Source organism: Gastrolobium bilobum, unplaced genomic scaffold, assembly GCF_033153095.1.
Source record: "Gastrolobium bilobum isolate Gb01-03AN ecotype WA unplaced genomic scaffold, APGP_CSIRO_Gbil_v1 utg3796, whole genome shotgun sequence".
NCBI classification, from domain to species: Eukaryota; Viridiplantae; Streptophyta; class Magnoliopsida; order Fabales; family Fabaceae; genus Gastrolobium; species Gastrolobium bilobum.
In genome coordinates, this window is record NW_026896017.1 from 45,734 (window position 1) to 69,426 (window position 23,693).

The 23,693-nt window shown below is 32.7% G+C and overlaps 3 protein-coding genes across 4 annotated transcripts; 2 read left to right on the forward strand and 1 right to left on the reverse strand.

The window, feature by feature from the left end:
* The first annotated feature begins 3,255 nt into the window (after window positions 1–3,255).
* Window positions 3,256–6,954, forward strand: LOC133297317 (vacuolar protein-sorting-associated protein 37 homolog 1). Its single transcript, XM_061496429.1, has 7 exons — window positions 3,256–3,397; window positions 3,582–3,764; window positions 3,978–4,065; window positions 6,140–6,179; window positions 6,278–6,324; window positions 6,425–6,545; window positions 6,655–6,954. The coding sequence occupies exons 1-7, from the start codon at window positions 3,384–3,386 to the stop codon at window positions 6,813–6,815; spliced, it is 654 nt and encodes a 217-aa protein (XP_061352413.1). The 5' UTR covers window positions 3,256–3,383; the 3' UTR covers window positions 6,816–6,954.
* Window positions 6,955–7,628: 674 nt separating this feature from the next.
* LOC133297309 (non-classical arabinogalactan protein 31) lies at window positions 7,629–8,261 on the reverse strand. Its single transcript, XM_061496421.1, has 2 exons — window positions 8,084–8,261; window positions 7,629–7,993 (listed from the first exon to the last, which is right to left on the reverse strand). Exons 1-2 carry the CDS (start codon window positions 8,259–8,261, stop codon window positions 7,629–7,631), a joined length of 543 nt encoding a protein of 180 aa, XP_061352405.1.
* A 9,062-nt stretch (window positions 8,262–17,323) lies between these two features.
* On the forward strand, window positions 17,324–22,722 carry LOC133297322 (aspartic proteinase 36-like). 2 transcript variants are annotated; one of them, XM_061496436.1, is made up of 10 exons: window positions 17,324–17,571; window positions 17,843–17,972; window positions 18,093–18,343; window positions 18,748–18,975; window positions 19,966–20,128; window positions 21,169–21,242; window positions 21,359–21,455; window positions 21,578–21,641; window positions 22,123–22,194; window positions 22,273–22,722. In XM_061496436.1, exons 1-10 carry the CDS (start codon window positions 17,333–17,335, stop codon window positions 22,428–22,430), a joined length of 1,476 nt encoding a protein of 491 aa, XP_061352420.1. In that variant the 5' UTR covers window positions 17,324–17,332; the 3' UTR covers window positions 22,431–22,722. The 2 variants fall into 2 exon arrangements, with proteins under 2 accessions (XP_061352420.1, XP_061352418.1); XM_061496434.1 differs by having other exon boundaries at window positions 17,324–17,565.
* The last annotated feature ends 971 nt before the right edge of the window (window positions 22,723–23,693 follow it).

Sequence of the window (23,693 nt, forward strand, 5' to 3'; positions counted from 1 at the left end):
TCAAAAAAAATACTAGGCAAATGAGATAGATGAGGAAATGACTTTTGTGTTGATTTTTGGATGAAATTCACTGTTACAGAATACCACTTGAGATGTGGTATTTTGAGATAACTGAGAGAGTGAAAAAACAGGTGCGAAGCTTCTCCCGAACATAGATTTTGCAAATTTAAATAAATTTTCCTGGTAATATTTCGGTCTACCAAACAACTTTTTTTATATTTTCCTACTAAACTCACTTTCCAACCATTTTTCTAGTAATTACATTTCTCTATTATTCAAAAAATTTCTCCTCAATCAAACACAAGGTCGACTTGCAAAGTAAAGATCGAGGTTCATATCCTCACTTCTTATATTGCAATAAAAAAATTAGTTCTGATCATTAGTTCGATCAGAAATAAGAGAAAGAATGTCATTTTTAATTGTGTTTTAAAGATATTATAAATTTGATGCGCATGACAGTGATCTCAAGTTAATAATAATAATAATAATAATAATAAACGACTTGAATTGGGGCTTGTAGACTATATATGACCAAGAGCAGGAGCATTTTCCCTAATAAAAGTAGAACAATATAGAAAAGGAAAAAATAGTTGAAACTTGAAAATATGTTAAAGGAAGGCGAATTATGCTGCAAACTGTGGCGCCAAAGGTTCGTATCTAAACAAGTAGTTTTTTTTTTTTTTCAATGAGAATATCGAAATAAATAATTAACAAAGAAAGAGCGGCTCCAATAAAACAACAGATTAACCTTCAATAACCTGGCTGTCAAGACATACTTTGCTTGGTATTTTTGTTTTCATGGTCAATTTTTTAGTGAGCAAACAAAGATTAGAGTAATAAAAAAGGACTTTAGTAATCTCATGTTGTAGGAGAGTGTTATCTCATATCATAGACACAATTATGGATGGGGCCCACTCACTTATAAAAAATAAAAAATTACAAATTAAACTACACGGAAATCAATGGGTGTATAGGAAAAAAATATTATCTTATGTTGCATAAGAATAATATTTCCAATAAAAAAACCGAACAAGCCTAGGAGAATGTGAAACCAGATAAGCATTGCACAATTGAATTGACATTTCTTACTCTTAACCTACATGATTTGTCTTTTATCATATTGAAAAATATATACTAGATGAAGCGTGAATAAACGATGAGTAATAGAAGTAAGAGTTTTTTTCTTTTTCTTTTTCTTTTTTGGAAATAAGAGTTTTTCTTTTTTTTGGAGTTACCCAACCCTAATTATCTTTTTGAGACGAGTTGCCTCCTTCCGGTATCCCCACACGAGCTTCGACTCTTTGAGCCGGCTATGAGACTAATCCGGAGTGCGGGGGAACAGTGAAATAAGAGTTTTTCTTTTAAAAAAAAATCAAGACATTTGTCAAAGAATTACAAAATAAAATGGCTATAACTATCAGTAATTTCATGTCAGATATATCAAACCATATACGGAGATATTTTGTAAGAGTTGTTTATAATTTGAAATTTATTCAAAAAACAAAAAGTGTTGAAGAATTGTACTTAATAAAAATAATATCATATCAATACATATTGAAAATGGTATTTGACTTATGTCACTTGCATGAAGAATTGTGCTTAATAAAAATAATAATAAACAATATATATATATATATATATATATATATATATATATATATATATGTATATATATTGTTTTTTATATTATAAGATGACAGTTTATTATATTATTTGTTGACACATAAAAATATATATTCAATTTTGTAAAATAAACAAGAATAAAAGAAACTTGAAATTATCCATGGAAGTCTAACAACCCAATCACGTGTCCAAAAAATAAAAACAAATTTTATGATAAATTTAAGGCTTTAATGTTTCTACCGTGAAGGTAGATAACTTATCTACATTCATTCTCAAAACGACGTCGTTTTGGGTTGAAAGATAAAAAAATTATAATGAAAAAGTTATTATAACCCTGAAATAAATTGTAATTACAACAATACCTTGATTTCAGCCTCAAAACGACATCGTTTTGAGCTCAATGTAGATAACTTATCTACATTGAATGTAGAAAAAGCGAACCCTAAATTTAAAACAAATTATTTGCAATAAAAAAATATAATTATATGAAATTAGAACACCAATAGATGAAGGCTTACATGTTGAAGACGTAATCCTTGATTTCTATCTTGTTTCTTGTTTGCTCCGATCTTTCTGCAAGGTTTGAAAAATCAGGATCTTCCTCTGCAGTTTACATCACTCCCTGATCACAATTATCGATGGGGCAAATTGTGGAGTGACAATTTTTCAACACACTATGAATGCAGAGGTGACCTAACCAAACTTATTAATCCTAGTCCCTTCCCATCATGAGTATATGGGTTCGACTTATACTATTATCCACACTAATCAATTTACATATATTCAAGTCCAAACAAAAAAAATCACTTAATTAAATGAGTTTTATACTGCACTCTCGTATGGATAATGACTTAGCCCGTTTTTATCAAAATATGAAAAACTATAATTGATTGAAGTTCACAATGATTATAAAAAATTCTGACATTATAAACTCCACAAACTACGATCAGAACTTATTTATCTAAGAATTAAATTTACTCATAAACAAAATAAGTGTATAACAAAATAATAAATTTTTGTAGTGAAGTTTCTTTGGTAAAAAAGCAAGAGAATCTAATCGGATAGCTCAACCGGCCATGACATGGTTTGATCCTTGGCCAAAATAATTTTTGAAATCCTTTGGGGATCAGAGGAAAAAGACTCTCCCTTGATGAATGATTAGTCTCATTCTTCTTTTCGATAGAGGTGATTCAATGCACTATATGTTTTAATAAAAAAATAGCCTTAGGGCCGTATTAAAAAAAAAAAAAAAAAGTTGAACGAAAATACTTTCTAAAAAAAAAAGCAAGAGAATCTGCCACCATATTACTACTATGTGGAATATAATAACAATTAAATTGATGGAACTCTAGGCATTGGATATCCTGCATATGTGGATAAAATAAAAGGAGTAAGATATCATAAAAAGGGAATAAAAAAATGAAAGTAAGAAAAAAATTAATAATTTTCAACTAAATAAGTAGTGAAAAAGTTAGAAAAGAAATACGAAATTAGTTTTAAAACCGGATCAAAACTGGGATTAGGGGGCCCAAAAAGAAGAAGCCCATATCATCTTTTATAACCAAAAATTAAAAATCAAACTATTTTGTACTTTTTTTTTTTTTGTAAATAACTATTTTGTACTTTATTTTAGATTGTGAAGGACGCGTTTTGCTTCTACTTCTTCCTTTCCTTCTCCTCGCTCCGTCTCTGAAATTTCGAGGGTTCGCGTTGTTTCTTCGATCGGTGAATAAGCAACTCGAAATCAGAACCAGTCAGCGATGTTCAGATTCTGGTAATTCTCCGTTTTGTTTCCAAAACCTCAATTAAATTTTATATGCATCTCTTTAGTCATTTTGATTTCTCGCGCTTCGAGGAATTTACTCGCTATCGCACGTTTGATCATTTTGACATCTTAAACATAATAGTAATAATAAGCAGAATATTTGATACCAAGCATGGATTTTGTTTATGCTTAGGGGATCACAAGAACAACAATCGCAGTCGCAGGAAGGTTCTTCTTCACCGTCGTGGTATCCGTCATCGGTGATGAACTCGCCAAGTTCTTCGAGGCCTGCTACTCCTTCCTCTTCGCAGAGGCCTTCTTCACATGTCCCGCCCGCAGAAGCCGCTGGAGTTATTGCTGTTTTGAAGGATAAGAGGTCAATCTTCTCATGTCCAACTCCAAAGCATAATTTCTTCTGTTTTCTATGTTTTAACTGTATCTGATTTTGTAAACGCAAAATACTTTCACGTAGTACTCTCTAATTATTTTGATATTATGAAATTATTCCGTCTTTTCAAATGTGGCGATCTTAATGATGCTTCTTATTTCTTTCTTTCTTTTTTTTTGTTTTTTGTTTTAAACTTCCCAGTGTTGATGAGTTAAGGAAGCTTATATCTGACAAGGATGCGTATCAACAGTTTTTAAATTCACTTGATCAGGTCAAGATTCAAAATAATGTAAGTTGCTTATATTTATTCTCCAATTTACGGTGGTTTATTACCTCGGTACTGTATGTTTTCCTGCCTTGTTTGCTGCATTTAGTTAGTACATTTCATCTTTTGCGCTTCTTCTCTTTGGAGTTGAAATGTTATAAGATATGAAATTATTGATTTCATTGTAGTGCTAAGTCGTAAGGGTAGCTAGTAGGGAAATGGCACTATTTAGATAACTGGCTTTAATTTCTCAGTAGCTATTTTTTTTTTTTTAATTTACTTCATTGTGCTGTTTGGGCAATGAATACTTCGGAGATTCTTTGCACTATATACTGTTCTGAGATAGTGTTTGGTTGCATGTAGTATTCTACCATGATCTTTGTGGTCTTTGAGAGCTTGAGTATGTATTGCTTCAGGACATTATGGATATTCATGAGAAGTTTTCCAAGTTGGCTGTACTCATGGTTGTTAAAATTGTGTGTCAACACGTAGAATTGTATGAACGGTTTTACATGTCAGAACTTAGAAGGGCTGGAGCGATCCTGATCCCACTAGAAAACACGTTCTAGAGTGATTGTGATCGTGTCTAAGAACATAAAAATGGGAGGGGCATGCAATTTGGCCAACCCTGCAATTAGAAAAGGAATGTTGGAGCTGCGGAATCCAGAAAAAAAACAGCCCAAACCCAGAACCCACCAGAAACTATCCCCCTCCGATCAGTTTGTGAGTTGTGACACTGCGATTGAAATGATTTTGAGAATGTTCGATCTGGAATTAGTTGTGAAAATGGAACTTGTGACTGGGTGCGTATTACTGGGTGTTTCTGCCATTGCCCTTGCTTCTGTTCTGGGTTGCTCTTGAGCTTGTTTATGCACTTGCGTCTGGGTGGTGTTATGACTGTGTGGTGCTATGACTGTGTGGCAGTGCCAATAGTTAGGTTTCATGCTGTGCCTTTTTACTTATTTATTATTAACAATGGGCTTTATGTAACAGATAAACTATGGCCTTTACTTTTCTTTATTCCTTTAATTGCTATAAATCTTGTTTAATTTACTTTTCTTTATTCCTTTAATTGCTATCAAATCTGGTTTAACTTTTTAAAAAAACTTTTTAGTTGGTCAACATATAATTAATATGTAGAAATTAGAGTAAATACCCTTTTTGGTCCTCATAAATTCAGTTGAAATCGTGGTCTCTCACAAATTCAAAAAAGACTCATATTAGTCCCTAAAAGGACTAAAATGGGTCCATTTTGAATTTCTTAGGGACCACGATGGGCCTTTTTATTTGCTAGGGACTAAAGCGGGCATCGTGAAATTTGCTGAGGACCAAAAAAGGTATTTACTCTATAAATTATTTGCTAAAGTTTGAATAAATTAAATCAAATCTTACATTTCATGTTATGATTGCACGTTTTACAAGTTTGACATCCATGACTGTACTTGTTTAGCTGCTTTGCATTAGAGATAGAGTTATTGAATGATACTAGGATCACAAGGTTGTTACTAGACTTACCAATTGTCTGTAGAGTTTATAGACAGAAAGCATCCGAATCTGTTGTGTTCATGAGTACTGTATGTAGAGTGCATCAAAGCCTGTATTTACTGGTACTTAGCTACAGCTTATGCCATTTTAAAATGTTATTATGAATCAAATATTTCAACATTTTGTTTAGTTATCCCTTTTCCTTGGAAACCACCCGTAATAACTACAGCTAGAAATAAGAACAGTCATGGATTTCTTGTGATTTGGGATGAAAGGAGAACGAAGAGTTTTGTCCTTTATCAGGCCAACAACATTCCTGGGATTTCAGGGCCTAATATTATAATTTGCATAGTTGCCACACTGGAAGTGTCAATGGGAGCTTTCTACACTGATAGTCTGACACTCCAATACATGTGTGCAGACAAATGGAATGACGTTTAATACTTTAATTACACAACTCATACATTTACAACTCACAACTATTCAACTGTGCACAATTGCACAAGTGGTTCCATCTGTCTGCTTTTTCTGTTATTGTTTGCTTTTGTTGCTGATGCTGTAATTCGTATCTTCTTGTATTTTAACTAATTTTCCCACCTACTGATTTGATCAGCTGAAAGGTGAACTTTGCAAGGAGAATTTGCAGCTTGCGGGTGAGTTATTGAATTTCTTTTATTTTCTATGCTGCCATTAGATAGTTGGCCTGCAGTCAAGTGTTATAGAACTTCTCTAACATTTATGTTCAATACAGAGGAAAATCTACAAAAGGAACCTCGTATCATGGAACTTAGGAATCAAGTAAGATCACAATCCTATAATTAGTATGATTATTTTATTTTATTTTTGTGAAATTCTTATGCTGATTATGGAATTTTTCCCTTTCCTCCTACGGAAACAGTGTAGAATAATTCGGACAACAGAGTTAGCTGCTGCTAAGGAGAAACTAAATGAGCTTGAGAAGCAGAAAGAAGAAATCTTGAAGTTAAATTCTCCAGCATCCCTTCTCCAAAGGATTCAAGGTATGACTTGAGATTAGAATTTACTGCAATAGCTATGGTGATCCCAAATTTATCACTATTGAGACCAAGGCTAGGCCATAAATGTGATATACTTGTTATAATTTTGCAGAGTCTATGAATAATACAGAAGAGGAATCTGAAAATCTGCACCAGCATCTCCTTGACAGAGAGGTTGACCTTGGAGCTTTTTTGCCGAAATACAAGAAGCAACGTACCACTTATCACAGGAAAACTCTCATACATCTTGCCGCTAAAACATCAACTATATGAGCACCACCTAAGGAAAATGAAAATTAAGACAGTAACTCCTTGTTTTGTCGAGAGTGTATTTGATTTTTGGTTCATTATTTTCAATATAGTTTGCATTGGTCCAAGATATTTCCCCACCAATTATGTAAGTTGTAGTCGCTGTGATAAAACTTTCTCTGATAAATGAGAAACGTTCGTATGTATAGCTTGAAATTTGTGATCGTTCCCTGTGGTGATTTGTATTAATATATACGTCTGTTTTCATTGTTATGGGAGTAGTTTCATGCCATCTTAAGAAGACGTACAGACTTACATTCACATTGTTCTTTTGGTTTGTGCTTTACCACTTTAAACAATATTTGTCTGAAGGTCATGCTGTAGCTTATGGTACTTTCAAAAATAGCTGGAATGGTGAATCACACAAAAAAACGTCAACCCTATTATAGGAATTTCTTTTGTCTTGTAACGTGTATATAAATGCTTTGACTTTCCTTTTCTTCGGAAGCAATTTTAATTTTTCAGAACTTCGCGTTTGACGTTACCAGTTAAAAATATTTTTGCTGGCTTTTGCATTTGTCTAATAGTAGATACAGAAGTGGAACAACTTTATGAGAAGCAAAATAGAGTTAAACAGGTTCAATGTGATTGAGAAATTTATTAATTTATTTTGTAGAGTACTATTTGAGAAGACATGGTCATCATTAATTTGTAAGAAGGAACATGGGAATTTTTTCGTCAAATTTTTAGTTGACAGACACTTTCTTGCAAAAGTTAATAAATGGGAAACTATAATAATCATGGATATTGAAGCCTAGAAGAACGCATTCCCATTAATCAGTAATGGCCTCCTTGTCCTTTAGAATCTTTAGATTCAGAATCAGTGGTGTTAGTTTCGGGCTTATCACACATAGGAGTGGTATAATAGAAGGGGTTGAGCACGTATTTGATCAAACTGCGATACACCGATGTCGGGTTGTTGAGCTTGACGCCAGACTTGCCACCACCAAAGTCAGTGAGGATGTTGCAAGCATAATCTGGGGAAGACACCAACCTCACTGAGCATTGCTTTGTATCCAATTCCTTGCCGTGGACATACTTGTTCACTGTCATGTCGTACTGTCCCAACTCATCTGTTGTATCACTTGTATAGCACACAACCCTGCTTCTCTTGTCCATGCACGTTAGGGACACCTTAACTCCTGCTAGTGCTAGCACAATTAGTAACCAACCAAGGTATATATGAATATACGACGACTTAGGAAGAGATTAGATTGACAATTGTACAATACCTTTGATTGGTTTACCGCCATTAACCCATTCGTTCCAGCCCTGGGTGCAGTCCTGGCACAGCACTTTTCCACCCACGTGAATGGCTCCTGGTTCATCTCCAGCCAAGACTACTATGTTATTGGTGCAGCCCACTAGCATTGAGGCTGCAATGATCATCAACGCCACTGCAAATCCCATGTCTATCTCTCTCTTTCTCTCTCACACACACAATTCACGAGGATATATATATGGCTCTATATGTATATATAACAACTTGGCGTTCATTTGTGTGTTTGAATTGGGCACAAACGTGGAAGAGCACTACTATCGGCTCTTGGACGTGCAATCCATTATTCAATTTTTTATAATATAATTCATTAATCATATCAATCTATTATCAGATTAATTAGGAGTTTGCAACTCGCTGACCATCGGTCCATCACATTAAAAGGTTAATTAAAGTAATTCAGGGAAAAAGAATATTATTTTGTATATTATATCGTTAGTTCGCACTTTGTTTTTTCTATACAAAAGTGGTCTTAAGGCCCATAAATAAAACCAAACTACGTAACAGAGATTACTCAGTGTAGACACATCCCACAAAAATCATCAGAAACAGGCCTAGCTAGATCCGAGGGCCATACTCTTTCTCCAGCCTCTAATTCGCTAGGCAATCCGCACATTTGTTCCCTTCCCTCATAGTGTGCCTGAATTTCTGATACCCATTTCTCTGTTGCCACTGGGTAACTAGTTCCCACTTTGATTCAAGAGTGGAGAAATGTGTTCCGTCTTGTCAATATTAAAGAAAAGGTCTAGTGTTTAACACAAATTACCAATTTGTTATGATAAATTTATCAATATATTTTACATAGATTACTTTGATGAGAATTTGATAATAATGACATGGCGTTTACTTTATTAAACCACGACGAGATGTTTTATTAAGCTTGGATTATAGTGATTGCCAACACTTTATACACAATTTATGTTAGTCCAAAACCCAACTTGTAAAGTTATAATATAAGCTTTTTACCCAAAATTAAAGTTATAATAGAAGTTATCAACCTAAAATTAGCACACTCTCTAGAGAACAATAAATAGATATAGATTTGAAGAAATACTCTTTATCCATTATGATTACTTCTGGTAAATCAGGACCTCAGATTGCTTGAAATTAAAATCCCTCGAAAAGACTACCTTTAAGTTTCCAAGTCTTCTTCTTATTGTTGACATTAACCTAACCAATAAAAACGTATATGACAACTATTGTTAGTGGTGAGCCATGTTGGGGTGGGGGGCCTGGTCCAGGCTAAATTTCAAAAATTATCCACTCTGTGGTTAATTTGCAGGTTTATTTTCAAAATATTAGCCACGTTTAGCGTGGCTAAATAACTGTGGCCGGGACTAAATTTTTTTAGCCCAAGCAAATTTGCTAAGCTGGCTTCGCCATTGACTATTGTAATGTGTATGTCACTACTAGAAAAGTTTAAATTATCGACCGAATTTATCAACCGAAAAAATTCCGTTGTAATTAATGATGAATTTTACTCGAAAATAAATTCCATAAAAATAGAGATCAATCTTTCATGAAAAATATATATATATAGGGAGGGTTATATTTAAAGAAATTTTATTTATAAACTGTCATAAATTACAACTATGTATTTCCGGGAGTAATTTGTAAAAATTTATAAATAAAAAATTTGTAAACAGATTATTTCCCTATATATATATATATATATATATATATATATATATATATATATAGTGTATCATTTTAAAGTAAGTAAAGTTGTGTCATTTTAAGTGAGAGAAAGAGATAGATTATGGGGGGAGAGAATGGACAAAAAAAATAAAGATATGGGTCACATCTTTTTGTGAGAGTGAAATGACACAAGATATGTCATTTAAAAGGGGTTTACATTTGTCATTCAACATGACACAACAAACTTTCTTACACACACAACATTTTATGGCGCCGACACTTTTTGAAGAAAAAAGAAAAAGAAAAATTATGGCACGCAAAACGAATCTCTCTAACATTACACAATCATTTTTCTTACAACATAACTCTTATAAAACCCATATATATATATATATATATATATATATATATATATATATACATATACATATATAAATATATATAGGGATAGGATCATTTAACACCAGTGTCGAATTTAAAGTTTTACACCTCATTTGAGAGTCATTAGATAAACAAAGATCAATGGTGTCACATGCTTACAAATTAGAGTCGTTGATTTTTTTGATCTAATGGCTCTCATATGTGTGTCAAAGGATCCCACATATATATATATATATATATGTTTATCGTTTCTCAAGCTACTTGAGATAATCTTATCTCCGGCTAGTATATCATAACCGTACAAAAATGGATCAATGGTGATAAAGAAAGAGAGAGAAAAAGAGAATCATAACCATTCAAAGGTGAATCAATTAATATAAGGAAATAAATAAATAAAACGACGTAGTTCGTTTCTCAAGCTGCTTGAGATAAATTTATCTCCTGCTACTAAATCATAACCGTACGAAAATGGATCAATGGTGATAAAGGAAGAAAGAGAAAAAAGAGAATCATAACCATTAAAATGTAAATCAATTAATATAAATAAATAAATAAACAAAACAACGTAATTTTGAGGTGGACAGAGATATATCTCAAGCTGCTTGAAAAATATTTTTTTTTTTCTCTCTCTCTATATATCAAAAAAATATTTTTGCAGTTAATGCAGATAAGTTATCTGCATTTACTTCCAAAATGACGTCGTTTTGGGATTGAAAGATTAAAAAATTATAATTATAAAGACTATAATAACACTGAAATAAATTGAAATTACAAAAACACCATTATTTTCGCCCCGAAACGACGTCGTATTGGGCTTACTGCATATAACTTATCTGCAATAACTGTAGAAAAGCGAACCCTATATATATAAATGTATATGAGTTCATTTTTTTGCAGTTAATGCATATAAGTTATCTGCATTGAGCCCAAAACGACGTCATTTTGTGACCGAAATCAAGGTATTTTTGTAATTTTAATTTATTTCAGGGTTATAATAGTCTTTATAATTATAATTTTTTAATATTTCAACACCAAAACGATGTCATTTTGAGAGTAAATGCAGATAACTTATCTGCAGTAATATATATGTATATATATATATATATATATATATAGGATTTTATTAGTCTCCTTTCATATAAGATAGTTATTTTATGTTGTAGAGATAAAATGGATCGGTTCCTCATTGCATAAAAAAAGAAAAAGAAAAGAAAAAGGTGAGCTGCTAAAATCGAAGTGAGATAACATGAGAGAAGTTATCTTAGCTGAAAAGAGAGTAATATTTTTCACAGACACATATATATGGGAAAAATATTTCTGCAATTAATGCAGATAAGTTATCTACATTTATTCCCAAAACGATGTCGTTTTGGTATTGGAATCTTAAAAAATTATAAATATAAAGACTATTATAACCCTGAAATAAATTAAAACTACAAAAATACCATGATTTCTGTCCCTAAACGACGTCGTATTGGCTTACTGCAGATAACTTATCTACAGAAAAAGCGAACCCTATCTATCTATATATATATATATATATATATATATATATATATGTAATTTAATGTTTCTACATGTAGATAATACTCGAACAATTGTTAATACTGCAGCAACCCATTGCTCGTGGAGTTGAAAAAGTTTCTCATGTAAATAGAGCTTTCTGATTCATCTGTTATGATGGACTTGTGGATAAATTATTTCAAATTTTCTTTTGTGACTGAGTGGTTTTGTTTTAAAATTTTTGTTTCAATTTCCAAAAAAAAAAAAAAAAATTTGTTTCAACTAATTGAGACTTGAGAGACTGCTGATTATCAAAGGGAAGTAACGAGCAATTGTTACGAAGGACAAGATTTGTTTTTTTATCTTGTTATTATATATCTGATTGATTACATTAAGTGCCATGGGGGGTAGGGGCGGTAGTGTTAAGAAATAAAAAATTTAATTGATGCCGTGGGGGACAGGGAGCGACATTGATTTCGGAAAAAAAAAAAACAAATCACACGAGTGCCGCGGGGGAAGGGGGCGTCATTTAGAGTCGCTGAGTCTCCCTGCAACACTCAAAGACCCCAAAGGATAATATCTCCCAATCAGATGCCAAATTGGTATATTTAAACGGGAAAAACTCCCAACCGGTCAAAGAGTCTACATATGTGTGCAAAACATGTTTATCGCTTTCATAACTTAGTTGACTCGCGAGTCAACGAAGAAGATGACTCGCGAGTCAATGAAGCCATGCTCGCCGGTTCTACAAATATACTACTATCTATTTATCGTTAAAATTCCAGTGCTCCATTTACTTTTTGTTTTGAGAATTTTCAAATTCGGGAAATGTGCGTAATGTGTTTGTATATAAAGAGCACAACTAATTTCCACACACAAAAAAAGGCACAACTAATTAAGTAGCTTTCAGAAGTAATAAAACGAAAGTATGGGGTCTATGTGAAAAAAAATGAAAAACAAATACTAAATAGAAACACCAGACGCATTAGGCAACTGTACTGCTGCAGTAACATATCTTTGGTACTAACTGTATACTGAAAATTAGGTGTGTTTGTGATTTGAATTGGAATTGGATCTAGTTAGAAGCAAAAATTATTTGATTCAATTCTTTTATTTTGATCATTTAATTATTAATTTGGTTTGAATTTTTTAAAAATTTGATCTAATCTAATTCAATTTTATTAGGTTTGAATTAGATCGATTTTTCCAAAAGCCTAAAATTTTAGTCATACAAATCACTAATTATATCTTATTAGAACCGGTTTTATAACTGGGCCGATCATGTAATTTTCCTCTACATAATTGGAGCAGCTTTAACACATGGGTCTTTAATGGAACAAGATGAGAGGTGTACCTGCAAGACACTCTGACGGTCAAGTCAGATATGGTTCAAGTAGGTTTTATTATGTAGAAGAAGATATATACCTTTGTGTTAATATGTATGTATTTATAGTAGAAAGATAGGATTTTACTTAGTGATAATGTTTGCTTTGTCTTGGAGACAAAGTAATATGGCTGTCATGTTTAATGTTGAGGAGCTTGTTGAGATGAGTTTTAATATTGTGGAGCTTCATGCGATGAGGTTGCAGTCTTCATTGACTGTCATCTTTCTTATAGTGAAGACTTTTATTTTGGGCCTTATATTATTATAATAACAATTCAGATCAATATCAAAATAAAGTTATTTAAAATTACGAACTACTGAAAATTTAAGTCTTCAAATTAAAACAAATCTTAAAACTCATGAAAAGTTATAATAAATTAATAGGCAATAAAAACTATAAGAGAATAGTTTGTTATTAATAACATCCAAGATTTTAAGTCTACAAAACAAAAAGATTTCAAGTCATCATCTTTCAAAAATAATAAATGGGTTTGATGTTTGTCCTTTTAGGGTGTGTTTGGTACAAGAGAAATTTTTTGGTGACCGGGAATCATGATTAATGGGAATTCAGTAGAAATTGAGTTTACTTGAAATCTTACGAAAGAGGTGTTTGGTTCGCCAAAATATTACCGAAAATATTGGGTAAAAATGACTGATTCCATATTTGGTTTAGAACGAAATATGACTTGGAATATGAGGTTATTTTACAAAAATAACCCCAAACTATTTTTACTTTTGTAATTGATAGATTGAGTCTAGATTTTTATGTGTATTGGAGTATTTTTGTCTCAAAATTTATTGTTGTGCTTTCTCTTTTGCTTGGTATTCTGATTGATATTCCGAATTAACATATTATTTTTGGTAATCTGAATAGTGACTTTTCTTTATAAATCAAATTACCGGTAATCCTTGGATATCCGGGAATCGTAATTTATTCCTTCTACCAAACGTGGTAATTACATTTACCAAAAAAGAATTACCGGTAATCCTCTTCAAAAACTTAAAACAAACACCCCCTTAAAGGATATAAATTATGTCATTTTAGGAGAGATAGACACAAGAAATGAAAATCATGGGAGAGAAAGTGAGTGGTTTTTTTAATTTAAATTTTAAATAAAAAATTTATTTTGTGTCTATCTTTCTCTTAAAATGACATAATTTTATATCATTTAAAATGACAAACACTTTTTCCATAATAAATACATAATAATTGGATTGATTTTCACCAATCAAACTGAAAACAGATCCAACCTAATTAAAATATGCTAGTTTTTTAAGTTTTTGATTTTGTCGATTCGATCACCACAGTTTGAATTGGTTGATGAACATTTCTTCTGAATAATGATCAGAGTCAGTCAGAATCACTTGAAGATCAGTGAGAGCCTTGGTCTTGGCACCGACTGTTTTTTAAAAATAATATAATTTTTTTAAATATTATGGTATAATCTTGATACTGGATAAATTTTTTAAAATGGTAGAAATTTGATACTCGTTGGATTTTCAAAAATGATAGAACTTTCACATGTTAAAATTATATCTCCACTCTGCCACTAAGGGTGCGTTTGTATTGGCTTTTTAAGAAAGCTCTTTTTATCACTTTCTTATTTTAAAAGTACTTTCTATAAAAGTTTCAGCTATTTAGATTTTTTAAAAAATATTTTATTTTTGAAAAAAATGTTTGGCTTTTGACTTCTGCTTTTTTTAGAAGTTAAAATTTTTAGCTTCTGAGTAAAGTAGGTTTTTGGCTTTTTTTATGACTTCTGCTTTTTTTAAAAGCTGGCATCCAAACAGATTTTTTTTCGAGAAATGCTTTTTTCTTAAAAAAAGCAGCTTTTGAAGAAAAAAAAGCCCATCCAAACAGGCTCTAAATACCATTTGCAATCAAAATAAAATTATAGACTATTCCAAAAAGGATCTACTAATCTCATGTTACATGAGATAGTACTCTCATGTGGGTGATATAAATATATGGGGTGCATAATTTAAAAAAAAGAAAATAAAAAAGAAAAAAGTTGGCACAAAATTCTATGAAGATATGACATGAGATATGTATCTTATGTAGCATAAGACTATCATTTCCCTTCCAAAAAATACATGGGCATACTTTTTTTTTTCTCACTCTCTATGTAGTACATTAAAAATTTGGCAGCATAAGACAGTGGCATAGTGTGGAGATAATTTATTGTGGTGCAGGACTATCATTTTTTAAGTGGTTATTTAGTGTAAATGGAAGGGCAAAATTAAAAAAGAAGAAAAATAGCAAGGGTAAAATGGAAAAAAAAAATAGTATTGTGAGAGAACACCAAATCATTAGGTTGTCCTGTAGCATACTAAATATTTCTCACAATGCGGGACAATGGGAGACCTTTCTCGGGTACTATTCTGGTTTAAAGTTTCTTTTAAGTAAGGGGATTTTTTCTTACGAGAGGCGAGAAGTTTTATCTCCTAACACAAATGAAGTGAGATCATTGTTTTTTTTTTCTCTCTATATGTAGTACATTAAAATGGAATGACATATTACTCTTAAAAAAAATAAAGGGTTTGTTTTTTCTAATGTTACTTTAGATAACTTTATCTAATGTTCATCAAAACGACGTCGTTTTGGGACGGAAATCATGGTATTTTTGTAATTTTCAACTCCAAAACGACGTCGTTTCGATGAACATTAGATAAAGTTATCTAAAGTAACATCGGAAACTTTTTTCCCAAAAATAAAATAACACATTACTCGATGAGAATACAATATGACAAACTAATCTCCTTTTTAACATGGGAATATGATTTTTTTTTTTTTTTTTGTTAAATAACCACTTCAACCCAAGATTTTAAGGTGGTAGGTGATGGTCTTTTTAAAGATTTATATTAATCTCTAACACACCTCCCTCACGCAAGAGCCATTTGGGCTTGAAGCGTGGATATTGCACAGGTCCAATTTTTGGTTTACCTTGGGGGCGTGAGGATCGAACTCGTGATCACTGAAGCTCCGATACCATGTTAAAGAACCACTTCAACCCAAGACCTTATGGTGTTAGGTGAGGGCCTTTTTAATGATTTATATTAATCTCTAACATTTTTCTTTAAATAATCCCATAAATTTTGAAAGAGAAACTGTAAACTTTAATTTATGAAACGAATTTAATAATTAATATATATCTATTACTATCTAAGTTTTTTTTATTCAATCCAATAATTTTAAATTCAATTATCTTAAGGTGTGTTTGGTATAGGATATCTCAAAATTTTGCTAGGCATCTGAAATTGGATAAGTTGGTTGTATACGTTTGGTACAGGTGATCCAAAAATTTGCCTACCTAACCGATTTACCTAGCAATTGAGCTTTGTATGTAAAATTGGACAAAAAATACACTCTGAAATCCTACTGCGTTGATGATATTCGACGGATAACTAGGTAAGTAAAAATGGGTAAAAATGGAGCTTCCAAAGTGAGAAGAGAGAAGAGCAAATCCACTTTTGGACATCCACGGAGGTGTTCATTTTTTCGGTTCTGGATTTCTCTTTTAGATCTGCACCAAGGCCGACCAGATTGGGTTTCATAGCAACTTCAGTCTGATTTTTGCATGCTTATCTACTCAAAGATCTACTCAATCCGATTATGAGTTTTCACAGGAACTTTGGATATTATCGTTGGGACAATTGATATCCAACGACTGAATATCCCTAATTTGATGACTTTAGGAAACAGTAGAACTAAATTAAAATATTGTAAAGGATTATTTTATAATTTCAACTTGATTTCCCATCAATATTTTATGTTCAACCAAACATAGATTCAGAGAATTTCACTCAATTTAATTTACTCGGTAATATTCTGCCCAACCAAACATCTTTTTTTTTTTTTTTAACTTTTCTACTTAACTCATTATCCCTACAGATTCCTAGATCCCTGTTAATTACATTTCTTCGTTAAAATAAAGGAAAATACTACTCTCATTTTACATAAGATGTTATCTCATTTTGTTCGAAAATCGCACCTCTTTTTTTCTTCTTTTCTTTTTTGACTTTTAATGGTGACCCCACTTCAATTCTCTCTGTAGCATAAGAAAACTAGCATGAGAATAATATTTCCCTAAAATAAATTCAACTGCACCAAACACCTTGTTAGTGTAATATTTTTCTACCCATGTGAAGAGTTAAAAAGGTCTCTTTCTATTAGTACCCATGCTGAACTCTCTCTTTCTATATTGTTGTTTCTCTCTCTAGGACTCAATGCAGAAAAGACAACAGCAACTGCGTCCTCGTCGTTGCGATTGAAGAAAACCCAGAAAGCAGAGGAAAATGCGGGTTTGTGTTACCGTACTGTTGGTCTTAGCCACCGTGGTGGCGCCGGCCACGGTTGTGTGTAGCGGTTTGCCGGTGAGTTATCTTCCTCTGGAACGGGCTATTCCTCTGAACCAGCGAGTGGAACTGGGGGCACTGAGAGCTCGTGACAGAGCCCGCCATGGTCGAATCTTGCAAAGTGGGGTTGTCGACTTCTCAGTCCAAGGAACCTCCGATCCTTACTTCGTTGGGTACGTGTAATTAATTCTTAACTGTCTCTTCAATTTTCTCATTACAGTAAAGGGATATGCATTTATTGCTTTGTTTCAAACTGCATGGAATCTGTAGATTTATTGATTCTTTCTTAATCTTCCATTTCTGGCAATGGCAAGCATTAAGAAGAAGAAGATGGATATATAGACGATTTGATATCATAATATAGTTTCTGTGTCATCATATTATAATGTTAACGACTAAGAAGTGCCATATGCTCTTCAAACTTGGGTTAATCTTGGTTTTCTTGTTCAGTTTGTATTTCACGAAAGTGAAAATGGGGTCTCCTGCAAAAGAATTTTACGTACAGATTGATACCGGAAGTGACATCTTGTGGCTTAATTGCAATTCTTGCAGTAATTGCCCGCTATCTAGTGGGTTGGGGGTGAGAATTTGATGCTTTTTTTTATAACATTTATACTTGTGGATAACTTGGTGGAAATAAAGAGACGTTTCAGAGTGTAATGTTTTGCTCTTCTTGTTGGTTATGTTATGAACTCTACAGATTGAGCTCAATTTCTTTGACACAGCCAGCTCTTCCACTGCTGCACTGGTTTCCTGCTCAGACCCAATATGCTCTTATGCCGTTCATACTAGTTCGAGTCAATGCTCTTCTCAGGTTAATCAGTGCAGCTACAACTTTCATTATGGGGATGGAAGTGGGACTTCTGGTTTTTATGTTTCAGATGCAATGTATTTTGACGTGATCCTGGGGCAGTCTATGTTTTCTAACTCCTCATCTACCATCATTTTTGGGTGAGTCATTATGCTTTTATGGATAGTTGTGTGCACTCAATGTGGGGTTGGGAAGATATAAAGAGTGGAGCTGGATGTGGGGTCAGAGGAGCCTAGCTTTTTTTGGTGAAGATTACATTCTGAGTTTCATTAGTAGCAAATTTTGTGATATCATAATATTGTGGATCAAACTAACAGTAACTGCATGGATATTATAGAAAATCTTGTCAATAGGTGGATTTTTGAAGAAAAAAAAAAATGGGGGAGGGGGAGAAAAGGTAAATAAATGGGGTTTGTTTATGTTGAGGTTTTCACTATTTCACCTATTGCTTCTGTTGTGGTAGTTGGCTAATTAACTCCCATGTCTATGCTAATATGGATATTGGTTTTAATTGAACTTTTTTGGATGGTTGTTTTGGGAATAGGTGTAGCACTTATCAGTCTGGGGATTTGACTAAGACAGATAAAGCAGTTGATGGAATTTTTGGGTTTGGCCCTGGTGCTCTATCTGTTATATCACAATTGTCATCACAAGGCATAGCACCCAAAGTGTTCTCTCATTGCTTAAAAGGAGAGGGCAACGGAGGAGGCATACTAGTTCTTGGTGAAATTATGGAGCCAAGTATTGTTTATAGTCCACTTGTCCCATCACAGTATGTTCTCTATTCTGCACTTCCTTCCTTGTTTTCTTTCCTCAGTTGGGGGACAATTTTTTCCCCTAATATTCCATCACCCTGATATGAAGGAAAAATATAAATTCTATTGAAACTAGGTATTTGCATTACTGTCAAGGATTAATTACTTGTATGGTAATTATGAGATGATCCCTCTATAATTTAGTATAATTATATACTAGTTTAGATGTCAGGAAACACAAAATCAGCACTGCTAGTTGACATCTTAAAACTTAAAACTTGACTAATTAACCATCATTTTGTACCCTTAGGTTACATAAAGTTTCTGATTATGTTTGTTGCAATGTTCGATGTTTGGAATGTTGTAAAATTTTGATATTTTGACCTCGATTGAAATTTTCTGAAGGGTGATTCTGCTTCATTCTATTTAGCCAAATAAGTTGATTTTGGGCAGTATTCTTGTTATAAAAGTAATGGGTCTTGATGTTCGTATATTTGGGTTCATGCCTCTTGCGGAGAAGAAAAGTTTCTTGGTTTCTCAATATATTGTGACGAAGGGTTCTGTCCAGCCTGTCCCGACATGGACCTTGGTCTCTTTTTATTTTTTCTCTGGGACACAGTTACATGCCACACCCTTGGTATGTGAGTGTGGATGTTTCATTTTTTATTTCATTTTATTTTATTGGAGAAGGGGGGGTTGGATTTAAAACCCTGCATTTAACAATGTATTTTTTACAAAAACAATGTTTTTGTTTGTTGGAATAAATATCTTAAGATGACTATAAATGATAATATACAACACATATTTTTTTATTTAATGATAAAGTTTTTTAATTAAATATAAAAGGTGATACTGCTCACTTGCTCAGAGAATTGGGTTCTTAAAATGCTTGTCATGCCATTGTTCCTGTTGTCAAATAACTTGCAGTTCAATATCATTATATTGTTGTGTTCTATATCAGATATAATATGGCTGTGTTTTTTACTAGTTTCTTTATCAAATTTCAGGCCTCATTACAACTTAAATCTTCAGAGCATTGCTGTCAATGGACAACTTCTCTCAATTGATACAGATGTATTTGCAACATCTAATAACCGAGGAACTATGGTTGACTCTGGTACAACATTGGCATACCTTGTTCAAGAAGCTTATGATCCTTTTGTCAATGCTGTAAGTTTTCTTTTACCTCTCTTGAAATTTTGAAACACTGTGGCTGCGTTCCATGATTTCATTGTCATTCTCCAAATATATTTTTTTGAGCGCATAAAGTCTTATATGCTCCTCCACATTCTTACTTAATATAATAAGCAGTAAAGCCTCAGAGTAACGGGAAAGGCTTTTCTGTCTCAACCAGAAGGTCAGGCTGTTAATTTGAGGTTGTCCTCAATTTTAAATATGTTCTAGATAACTAAATGCCCAATGCCTAATGATGGTTTAAGATCTATATGATAAGTCTTCTGTAAGGGGCTATTTATACGCCCATTAATCTATTTACTTAACTTCTTCCTATGGAAAAAATTCACATTGGCTAAAGTATCCATGTTAACCAATTGGTTACTTCATAAATTTGAGAGTTTTTTCACACCCACAGAACTCTTTCTTTGGTTTGCAACAACAGGGGAATCCCTTCAACTTTTTCACACACTCAACTAATAGAGTAAATATGAACGTGGCAACAATAACCATCTATCTAGACAGCGGAAACGAGGATCAATTAATAATCAAAGAGGCCCTGACTATATACTATGATGAAGTTACAAGAAGGCTTGTATTTAAAGTTTTCGTCATTGAAGGAAGAGGGGTTCTATGTACATAAGTGAACTTTATCACAGATTTGAATCTAGGAAAAGTTTACAAGAAAGATAGCGGATACCTTTCTAGTCTTTCTGTTACCAGGATCCAGTATCCAGTATCCTCCCAAGAGTCAAAATGATAACACCAAATCTTGATTCTGGATACATGGGTATATGTGATTAATTGCAAATACTACTGTTGCTATATATTCGTCTTGTCAAATAGAATTTGAAGTGCAATGTCAACCAATATCTTGATGTTACAGTATGGCATTGAAGAATGAAAATTTGTGTTTGAAGAGAGGCAAACAAATTCTTCCTCTGGCTTATTTTTCTTGTATTTTAAAATTGACTTTGCCTATATTTTATGAAATGATATACCTGGTACTAATGTTGAATATCTAAATGAATATGCAGATAACTATCGCTGCGTCACAGTTTTCCAAACCCATTATTTCAAAAGGAAACCAGTGTTATCTGGTCTCAACCAGGTTATTTCAATTCAAACTCAGTTTTACAATAAAGATTAAATTCTCTTTCATCATAAAAGAAGAGAGTTTGTCCTATTAAGATTTGTGAGATCTCATTTGAATTTATGCTGTTTCAGCTTGGGTGATATATTTCCTCCAGTCAGTTTAAACTTTATGGGTGGTGCATCCATGGTTTTAAAACCAGAACAGTACCTTATGCATTATGGTTTCCTTGTAAGTATGTCCTTTTCTCTGTTCGGTCACATTGTTGCTTCTTTTCTCCTGCCTAAGTAGGAGTAATTTTTTTGAATTGCATGCCACTGATAATAGTCTGATGTGCTACTTTGCTTTTACAGGATGCTGCTGCAATGTGGTGCATCGGTTTCCAGAAAGGGCAGGATGGATTCACAATTTTAGGAGGTTAGACCCTGGAAAAATTATTTAAAAAGAATAAAATCTGTTAGGAATTCGAAGAAACGCACTTACTCTCATTTGATTATGAAATGAGCTCTTCAGTGAATAGCACAAAAATCTTGAATAATGAACATGTCTTCTGTGTGTGATTGAAAGTCATTTCATTAAGAATTTCTTCCTGTTGGTAGAACTGTACATGGGATTGGGAAGGACTGAAAACACCTTGTAAGGTGTGACAAAGAACCTTCTTCAAAATAATAGTTTATTTTCGGTGAACATTCTAATGGGATTTAAAATATGATTAGAAAAAGGTTAGATTCTGTCATTGTCATGTCATTATTTAAAATGATTTCTATTAGAGATTTAATTTTGCATTTTCTTGTTTATTTTGTGTCAATTATGCATCAAATTAACCAGGTCAGCAAGTGAAATAGTCCCATATTTTTAATTTTGAGTTTATCAACTAAATTGTTTTGTTCATTTGCAGATCTTGTCCTAAAAGATAAGATTATTGTATACGATTTAGCTAATCAACGAGTTGGATGGGCCAACTATGATTGTAAGTTCACCAAAGGAACTATTTCTTTCCTGCATATGTGCTCCTTCACTATTGTCATAATTTGAATATGGTGCTCAGGTTCCTTGTCTGTTAATGTCTCTGTGGCTACAAGCAAGAGCAAAGATGCATACATCAATGCAGGACATACGAGCTCCAGCTGCTCTCAGATGGGTATTCTCTCCAAGTTGCTACCTGTAAGCATTGTGGCTCTCCTTATGCACATAATATTTTTGTAATTCACATCCAAGAGTCAAAGCTCATTCTTTGAAACTTGCTGGGGTTGGCCAATATTTTATTTGTTGTTGGCCATACCCTTTTGTTATTTTCAAAGGGTAGTGGTTGCTCTTTCCTATTTAATCTCATTGGTGTCTTTCTATTAGTATGATGAAAATGCGGATGTAATTGTAAAGGGACTCTGTTGTTGAGAACTTGTAGATTTGTATATTGGTATATCTCTCTGTAAAAGATGGAAATTGTACTATTTATAAAGTGCTCTGACCGCATAAAATAGTTAACTTGGGATTTTCTGCTGAGTGTATAGGAATGTCATAAGGACATTGTATTCTGTTCATGGAATTGGAGAATGGATCCTTTGGTTACATTCAAGATAACATGAAAATTTAGTGCTTATCTTTTTTTTTTTTTTTGGTGAGCATGCTTATCTTTATCGTCATAGATATTGACAAATTTTGATAATGTCCTACCTATTTGTTTAAGGGATTTGATTTTCTCATGTTGCATGAGAATTCAATTCTTATGTTGTGACTCAACTAGTGGTGGGTCCCACATTTATTAAAAAAAGAAAAAGAAAAGAAAAGCTTTGCACGCAAATCGAAGGGTCACAACATGAGAAAATGTTTTCCCTTTATTTAATGATTATGAAGAAAAAAATAGATATAAATATACGAGAAAATTATATTTATAATTTCTTTTTGCTTATAATCTCTTATGATCAAATTTTAATCATCGATTTTTGTTAATATGATAGTTATAATTTATTGGGTTATATTTTTTAAATAATTATTAATTTTTAATAAATTATTACCGTTAGATTAACGAAAATTAAAAGTTAAAATTTAGTTATAAGAAGTTAAAAGTTAGCAGAGATTGTAAATATAACTGTCTATAAAATTACATTGTCACCAATGTAACGGTTTGCACAGCAACAGAATTGGTAAACGTATGTAAAGAAAGCCGAAACATCATTATACAGCCACACTGGTGAATTTGGAGAAGTCCAAGAATTTGACTTTTTTATTGCCCATGCATACTATATAATAAAAAGAAGGAAAAAGTTTACCAATATTCTCGTGGTTTACTTTAGAATTGTTTATATTTCTATGGTTTTTTTTATTTCACGTGCTCCTGTAGTATGGAAAAAGAAAAAATCTGTTGAATATATGCTCTTTTGGTCACTAAAGTCCTATTGGGCTTCAGTGAAACTTGAGCCCATGAGGCTTAGGGTTGAGTTATGTCTAAGACTTAAGCGTATATGTTCA